The sequence below is a fragment of the Rhagoletis zephyria genome, unplaced genomic scaffold (genome assembly GCF_001687245.7).
Source record: "Rhagoletis zephyria isolate East Lansing unplaced genomic scaffold, Rhagoletis_zephyria_1.1 Rzeph_scaffold_01935, whole genome shotgun sequence".
In the NCBI taxonomy this organism is placed as follows: Eukaryota; Metazoa; Arthropoda; class Insecta; order Diptera; family Tephritidae; genus Rhagoletis; species Rhagoletis zephyria.
The window spans coordinates 43,584-52,342 of NW_016159019.1; the positions used below are offsets into that span (position 1 = coordinate 43,584).

The 8,759-nt window shown below is 37.1% G+C and overlaps 2 protein-coding genes across 5 annotated transcripts in view; one reads left to right on the forward strand and one right to left on the reverse strand.

The window, feature by feature from the left end:
• LOC108365614 (uncharacterized) overlaps positions 1-2,784 on the reverse strand; it is a 19,625-nt gene extending 16,841 nt beyond the window's left edge. Inside the window, exons 1-2 of one of the 3 annotated variants that reach the window (XM_017619685.1) lie at positions 2,569-2,784; positions 1,249-2,475 (exon numbers count right to left, since the gene is read on the reverse strand). In XM_017619685.1, coding sequence (XP_017475174.1) covers positions 1,249-2,475; positions 2,569-2,635 — 1,294 coding nt within the window. In that variant the 5' untranslated portion in view covers positions 2,636-2,784. The remainder of the gene's footprint in view (positions 1-1,248; positions 2,476-2,568) is intronic. The other 2 variants (XM_017619684.1, XM_017619683.1) reach the window with 2 other exon arrangements.
• Positions 2,785-5,745: 2,961 nt separating this feature from the next.
• On the forward strand, positions 5,746-7,034 carry Chchd3 (Coiled-coil-helix-coiled-coil-helix domain containing 3). Of its 2 annotated transcripts, none has more exons than XM_017619689.1 (3): positions 5,746-5,820; positions 5,943-6,090; positions 6,284-7,034. In XM_017619689.1, exons 2-3 carry the CDS (start codon positions 5,973-5,975, stop codon positions 6,805-6,807), a joined length of 642 nt encoding a protein of 213 aa, XP_017475178.1. In that variant the 5' UTR covers positions 5,746-5,820; positions 5,943-5,972; the 3' UTR covers positions 6,808-7,034. The 2 variants fall into 2 exon arrangements, with proteins under 2 accessions (XP_017475178.1, XP_017475177.1); XM_017619688.1 differs by having other exon boundaries at positions 5,754-5,862.
• Positions 7,035-8,759: the final 1,725 nt, after the last annotated feature.

The window sequence follows — 8,759 nt, forward strand, 5'->3', positions numbered from 1 at the left end:
TGCACGTACCAAGTTTCGTTAAGATATCTCAATTTTTACTCGAGTTATCGTGTGCACAGACGGACGGACGGACGGACAGACAGTCACCGCTTAATCGATTTCTCTTTTCATTCTGATCATTTATGTATACATTTGTCTATATCTATCTCGATTGGTTTTGCCTGTTACAAACAACCGTTACGTGAACAAAGTTATAATACCCTTGTGCAAAAGTGCGCTCGGGTATAAAAATCAATGTATTTTGCTCGATGGTCGAATTCATTCTGTTTTCTATAAATTCAAATAGTTTCGTTCAAGCGACGTTAAGATACTTGTTCTTATTTTATAATTTGCAGCTGTGTCCAGCGTTGCCGTTTCGCTTAGAAGTAAGCAATTTTTTTTTAATTTTTCCTGGCTGTTTAAATGTGAAAATTTTCATTAAAATAATCATTATTTTATAAAATTTTAACCAAAAAATCAACAAGTTGTAATCTTCGTAAAATAATTTTAACTATCTGGTATTTGTGTTCGTTCGCCCTACTGTAATTTACAATGATTTTTATTTTTCGAGTTTAATCAATAAAGATTAAAAATAATAATTAACATTTGAGTTTTTTTTCGCTAAAAGATAATAATCATTGTTGAGTTTTCTTTTTTCACTTAAGAATGATAATTCAAAAAACTCAAAAGCTTTACCATTTCCGACGTATCCTTTTCAGAGGTAGTGACATCCTAATAAAAGAAATAAGTCCCAAACTTTGCAGGCCAAAATTTCAGTAGGTTGCGTCTGTATGGCCTTTTAAATTTTATAAATAACACTGATTTACAGCAAAACTGTTCAATGGTTGCCACTATCCAATTTCTATATAGAACTGCTTTATTTATAATTTAGTTAACTTTTTCTTCTATGGATAAGTTTTCGAAATATTTTCAATTTACCGTTATTTAGCTTAAAAAAAATGTTTCCGTATATCGTACGATGTACTATTGGAAAGTGATGTATACTTGTTTTATGGAGAATTTTATTAGCGCGGTGCTTCTTTCAAAATAGACCACAAATATTAAATTGGTTATAATGAAATAAAATATACCTTTCACAATGATATTCAACTAAAATATGCGTCAGGTGATGTAATTAAATCATTAGCTTAATTTTCATTTATGTACGAATGTACTTATTACTAATGTACTTTGAAAATCTGTTGTAGTACCTTTATTGAGTAAGGTTTATATTTTAAATGTACATATTTTACCGAAATCTATACTTACAACTGTATACCGCACCTGACGAGAGACTGAGCGCATGCGAACTAGCATGCCGTTTCATTTTTAACGAATAAACCGTGTTGGTAGTTGACGCAGTGGACATAATTTCATTCGATTTAGATGTTGATACCGTGGGTTTTATTTCGGCTGCTTTGGCACTGCCAATAGCCGAAGTATTAATAGGCATGGAGTTGTGACGTTGAAAGTTGTTGCGTGGTTTTTTCGCCTGTTGTGTATCCTGCAAAATTACTTCGTCGATTGAAAGAAACAAATCATCATCTTCAAGGAACTTCATGTACTGTGATGAACGTTTATCTTGGCGCTCTGGAGCAATAGTCTCTTTTGACAATCTTGATGTTTCTGACTCGGAACTATTCTCTTTCTTTGTCGAATTATATGAGTTCTCTGCTGATTTAAGAACTTCTATTGAAGATTTCTGTGTTATATCTACTATATTTGATTCTACTTGTTGGCTAGCTATAAGCATTATACCATCGTCATTGGAATCATTAAGGAAGTCATCTAAGGTGTCATTTTTGTTCGTAAATATATCTTCCACAACAGCCTCTTCAGTCTGTAACAGTTTAGGGAAAGATTCCAAAATTTCTACATTTTGGGATTGCGATTGAATTTCAGAATCTATTTTCTTTTCCATGCCTTCTCTACGGCGTTTCTCAGCTTCATGTAGTTGCTCTTCGAGTCTCGCACAACGCTGCTTAAGCAATTCATCTGCACGTAATTTTTCAGCCCTTCGCATTTGAATCTCCAGTCTACGACGTTGCTCCTCGCGTCGCATTTCATAAGCGAAAGGCTGAACATGTGATTCACTTCGTATGCGCCCAACAGAATTTATTACTTCTGTGCTGCTTGAGCCTGCTGATGTCAAACTACTATCTGCAGCATAAGCTGAGTCCGGAGTTACAGCCGTTTCTAGTTGTTCGTCCACAGAACGTTTTCCCCACTTCCAGCCGACTTCTGGGCTGTTCGACGACAGTGTCTGTGAAAGCAAGCAAGTAGGCGAATAGCTAGTATCAAAGCATTTAGGAGAGTAATCAACGCTTTCATCTAAATTAATTTTTTTGTGAGGTGGCGTACATTCAATTCCGACATCGGTACTTAACGACGTTTCTGACGGGGATTTAGGCGTATTGTATTCGTCATTTTCATCAATATTGTTGACATTGGATATTATTTTCGAACGCACTTTTTCGTGCAGGATATGAGGTGAGGCTAATATGAAGTAAAAGATTTGTTAGTAACTCATTAATAAAAAAACAAGGACATTATTATCAAACTTTATTTACACAGCCAGGAATAGCATACCATCTCTTCTATGATGCCGTGCCAATGTTAGTGATACCCTTTTCTTTAGCCTGGGGGTCCCGTCCATTTTCTAATAATCTTTGTAATTATTTGTACACCACACAAATAAACTATGGAATTATTTGTCTAATTTAAAAACAAAACAGGAGATATACCGCGGCAAATACAAAAACTAAAAAAAAGAATGTATTGGAATGAAACAACACAGCAACCCCAAAATGAATTACAAAACGATAGACAATAAAGCTAGTGCCAGAGAACGTTTAAAACAGAGAAGCAGCAACACGCTACTCGTTGGTATTTTGTAATAGATCAGAAATCGTCTAGAAGTTCACCATTTTTTAACAGCGTGAGCGCAGAGCGGCACAAAATAACAGAATTTGAATAAATTAGCAATTGTGAAATGTTATTTTTGTGCACGTTTATATCTATCAACAAAAATTACTTGATAGTTATTTTAATGCCCCTTTCATTGAATTAAATCGAAAACATTAATTAATTATTACACAAAATTTCTGGATAAATTTTGGGAAAACGTTATTTTCATAAAAATTCCAATTAACTAATATAAATTTGCGCAAAGTTTGTAAACCATATTTTCGTCAACAATTAATAAAATTCTTCATTGAAAAAATTTTAAACACGCTAAAAGGCAAGCGCATAAAAATGTTTGTAAATACATATACATACCTATGTAGATGCATTTATATGTATGCACTTATGCAAATAAACAAATGCTGCTCGCGGTTAAAATGGTTTCGTTTTTTTTTTTTGTATAAAAATATGGTTCATGCTTTAATCAAAACCACATACGTCAAACTTTATACAAAACTTAGAAAAATTCAACAAATTTTCGTCTAAATTTTGAACTTTTTAATCTGAGTTTTTAAAATGACAGATCGGTAGAAAAGCAAGTGCAAGTTTCAAGCGGCTAAAAAATCGCGTAGATTTTTAATGATGTACTTTTTACCATATACGTAAAAGCGAATTTCTTGTAGAATAAAATACGCAAGACCGTTTGCAAACAAAATAATAAAACAAAAAATAAATACTATATTTTATAAATTACACCTGTTATATGCATAAAACCGCAAAATACGTCGGAAAAAAATTCATTAAAAATTAAAGCGATCTTTTATCCGCTTAAAACTTTCACTTGTTTCACTAAATTTACATATGTACATAACCAATCTATCTGCGTACCCAAAACTTTCTAAAAATTTAGATTAAAAAGTAGAAAATATAGATGAAAATTTGTTGAATTTTTCTACGTACTGTATAAATTTTTGAAGTTTGACTTATGTGGTTTCGATTAAAGCATGAACCATATTTTTATACAAAAAAAATAACGAAACCATTTTAACCGCGCGCAGCATTTGTTTATTTGCATAAGTGCATACATATAAATGCATCTACATAGGTATGTATATGTATTTACAAACATTTTTATGCGCTTGCCTTTTAGCGTGTTTAAAATTTTTTCAATGAAGAATTTNATTTTTGAAGTTTGACTTATGTGGTTTCGATTAAAGCATGAACCATATTTTTATACAAAAAAAATAACGAAACCATTTTAACCGCGCGCAGCATTTGTTTATTTGCATAAGTGCATACATATAAATGCATCTACATAGGTATGTATATGTATTTACAAACATTTTTATGCGCTTGCCTTTTAGCGTGTTTAAAATTTTTTTGGGTGGGGTTTAGTACCGCTCACAAATATTTCGGGCTATTCCGTCCAAATGGGTGGCCCGATCCAAAAAAAAATTTCACACACTTGTAGTCAAGGGTCGACGCAATATTTTAACACTCACTTTTGTAAATTTTGGTTACTAATTTATTTACAAATTGGGTTTGAAATATGCCCTTTTTTGTAAAATTCGGAAATTAGCGTACATTTATCACTCCTATTCTGCTTAAATTAGCCACTTTACCAATATATTTTTGTATTCCCCTTCACTTTACACTTTACTTGATTTGTTATAACTTGCTTTACGACTTTAATATTAACCAATTCATCACAATTCATTAAATAAAAACACCTTCAAAATCACGCGTCTGACTTTGGTTGCATATGCAAATTAAATGGCGGAGTTCAGCTGTCAAACTCCAAAATATGCAAAAGAATGAGAGACAAAAGAAGATAGGATATAACCCAGTAAGCATTAAAAATATACAAAGGTGTTCTCTGCAAAAGGTNAGAATTCTACTGCCTGAGGGTTATAATCCCTAAGTGCGGCCGAAGGCCGCTTACGTAGAAAGGAATTCTACGCAAAAATACATTTGTTAAAAAGAACATTTTTTTTATAAAAACTTTTTTTTTCTATTTTTAATTAACTTTTTATTCTTTATTCAAAATCCCCCCATATCTAATTAGGCATAATTTCTTTTATTAAAAAATCCCACGGTTTCTGTTAGTTGGGTCATATTCCACTTCAAACTGCTCAGTTTGCCTAAGAAAAATCCGTTTTTTCCCCTTTTTCAAACGGTTCCCTAGGTGCCTGTGGGAGGAGTCCAAGGGAGGGGTTCCCCTTTTTAGAAAGCGGCGACTGTCTCCTTTCTATTGGGGGGTGTTTTGGGGGCCCCGCCCCCTCCCCCTCCGCCCCCCACCCAAAAAACGGTGTGAGTGGTACTAAACATTTCCCATTTTTTCAATGAAGAATTTTATTAATTGTTGACGAAAATATGGTTTACAAAATTTGCGCAAATTTATATTAGTTAATTGGAATTTTTATGAAAATAACGTTTTCCCAAAATTTATCCAGAAATTTTGTGTAATAATTAATTAATGTTTTCGATTTAATTCAATGAAAGGGGCATTAAAATAACTATCAAGTCATTTTTGTTGATAGATATAAACGTGCACAAGAATAACATTTCACAATTGCTAATTTATTCAAATTCTGTTATTTTGTGCCGCTCTGCGCTCACGCTGTTAAAAAATGGTGAACTTCTAGAGCTATCGATGTTAAAAATTTAACGTGGTGAACTTCTAGACGATTTCTGATCTATTACATAATACCAACGAGTAGCGTGTTGCTGCTTCTCTGTTTTAAACGTTCTCTGCTGCTTCTCTGTTTTAAACGTTCTCTGACACAATTGATATTGTATTGCAGCACCGACCTAACTGCAGCCTAATGACTAAAATTTGATGACTTTGGCAATACCGCATGTTTGCGGCGAATATCAGCTGATTATGACAATTGTTGGCGCAGGGTCTTTTGTTGGGTGGTAATACGCTGACTTTTGGTAAATCTTGTTGGAGGGGTATTAGGAACTAGTTGTGAAAAGGTTTACTTTGTTGTATATTGGCTGCAAATAAAGTTGGCGTGAATAATAAATTAATTCAATTCTATTTTATTATATACTAGTGTATCCGGCGGTGTAAAATAAGCTATAATATGGGAGCAGCTCATTCAACTGAACCACGCTCAGTGTCGATGGACAACCCCAATTCCGGAGTTATTGATGTTTCGGACGAGGTTGTGCAACGTCTTAAACGAGGGATAAGCAAACAAGGTATTTATACTTCAAAGATTTAGTTTTATACAAAATAAAGTGCAAATGAACGCTTAAAAGAGCTGTTGAAATGCCTTAATAAGTACTATAATTGATTATGCAATAGCGGCATAGTAACAAATCACTAAAAAATACGTTAAACAAATTTATAGCTATGTATGTGACAGTTTTTAAATGCAAGGCTTGTTTGCAGCTAAAGAAAATGCCGCTTCTGCTGTTGCATCTGAACCACAGACACCACTTCCAAAAAAAGATGTTCCCCCTACTCCAGTAAAACCGACAGTAGCACCAGTACCTGTGCCTCCAACAGTTGTTTACCAAGCACCACCAACAGTTTACGTTGCTCCCAGTGGAACAACAATTACTGCAGCTGATATGGCACGCCAAAAAGAGGCAGAACTGAAACAAAACGATGCCATGTGGCGTCAGCGTTTGGCTGATCTTGAAAAAACGCTGAAGAAAACGAATGCAATTATGGAAAAGGAGTACTCGTCAGCGGTCGAAGATGTCCGCCAACGTTTCGCTACTGCTTCTCCTGTACACCAACTGCCACCATGTCAGGATCTTAAGGCTCAAGTCATCGCTTGCTATCGCGCAAATCCAGGACAGACATTACAATGTTCCAGTGAAGTAGCTGCCTTTAGAGAGTGTGTTAATTTGAACCGTATCAAAAAACTTGATTCAGAGGAGAATAAACCAGCTGCAAAAGCAGCATAAGCGAAGTTGCGGCTTTAGATGGATTAGTGTTAAATAACAGATTGTGGATTATTACAAATTTCTGCGCTACCGAACGTTTTTAATTTTGCCTTTCATAAAGTAAGTCTAAATATGTTAATTTAAAAAGCTTCAGATTTTGTCAGACACCGTGTAAAAATGCGAAAAAAGTAGATCTGTTTGTTCATATTTAAATAAAACTTAATATGTCTAACATCCTAAACATTCTAGGCAACTACATTTTCAATGATCCGTCAACTTTGGCATAGAGAAACCCGGTTTCGCCGTTGGGCCTATTGTGCCCTATGCAAAAAAAAATTATTTAAGTCAAAGATCACATAGTGGCATTTTTAACCAAACGTTACTGTTTATTATGAAAATAGGTTAGACAAATGTGTAGATCTAAATTATCTTTAAAAACTGACACCTTTGCTCCTAAGAATTGCCATTTCGGTGATATATCGATTCGGAAAGTTGTGGTGTCCATAATATGCTCAATTTCTCCTCTACTTGTGAGGTAGTATAATTGGCGCGTTTTTTTTAAATGTAGTTTTCCCGGTAGGCCTCCTCCACGACTTATTGTAGTTGTTGTTGTTGTAGCGGCTACAACAACCCCGCCCAGGACGGTTGGTATCTCAGTCGTTGTCGTCAAGTTCCACTAACGGCAACTCTAGGAAGCGTCCAGCTTCTGTGGGGTTTGTGCACAGGGACAAGGCCGTTAGGGTTGTCGAGTTTTCCGGGCATGCGATGAGATGTTTCGAGTCATGTGGGGTCTCTCCGCATGCCGGACACTCATTCGGCACATCCTCATTCAACCTACTCAAGTAGGAGTTCAGCCTGCTGCAGTAGCCGGAGCGAAGTTGTGCGAGTGTTGTGCGTGTCTCCCGAGGCAGATGGGGGTGGTATGCCTAGAACGGCATTCACAGGTCTAGAGTCTACATAACTCGAGACTGAGTCCCTGTGAATGCCGTTCAGGGCCTGTCTGTACGCTGTCGGGTCCAGAGGTTGCTTAATGAACCTCTGGACTTCGTCCGTCAGTTCATATAGATGCCTCCTGACGTGCCTAGGCGAGGGCTCCTCTGCAAGCAGCTGTCTGCTTGGGTGGCCACTTCTGTGGCTCCCGATCAGGAACTGCTTGCAGAGCATTATATTATGCTCCTTTACAGGGAGCATTTGCGCCTCGCCGTGCAGGTGGTGTTCAGGCGACATCAAGAGGCATCCCGTCGCTGTCCTGAGTGCGGTGTTTTGTACAGTCTGTAGCTTCGTCCACTGCGTCCTACTAGTCCCTGGCGACCACACTGGCGCTGCGTAGTTCAAAACCGGCCGGCCTATTGCCTTGTATGTTGCCAGCAACGTTTCTTTGTCTTTGCCCCAAGTACTGCCGGCTAGCGACTTGAGGACCTTGTTGCGGCTCTGTACTTTATTGACAATAGCGGTTGAGTGCGCAGAGAAGGAGAGCAGGCTGTCGAATGTTACTCCGAGTATTTTGGGGTTATTCACCGTCGGAATTGGTGTGTCATCGACGTGAATCCCCAGCGGTAGCCTGACCTCCTTCGTCCAGGTTGTGAACAGGGTCGCGGAGGATTTCGTAGGGGAGAGGGCTAGACACTTTGCAGTGAAGAAGCGAGAAAGTTCGGAGAGATAGCCGTTTACTTTCGAACACAGGTCATCAATTCCATTCCCAGTCGCCATGATCGAGCAATCGTCGGCATAGGAGACAATCGAGACTCCCTCTGGTGGTTGAGGGAGCTTTGAAATATAAAAGTTAAACAGTAGCGGGGAAAGGACACCACCCTGAGGAACCCCCTGTTTTATTTTTCGCTGCTTACTCGTTTTGTCTCTAAACATTACCGACGAATGTCGACCACTCAGATAATTTGCCGACCACCGTTTGAGCCTCTGTGGGAGAGAGGAGGCCTCTATATCTTCTAGTAGCGTGGAATGGCAGACGGTGT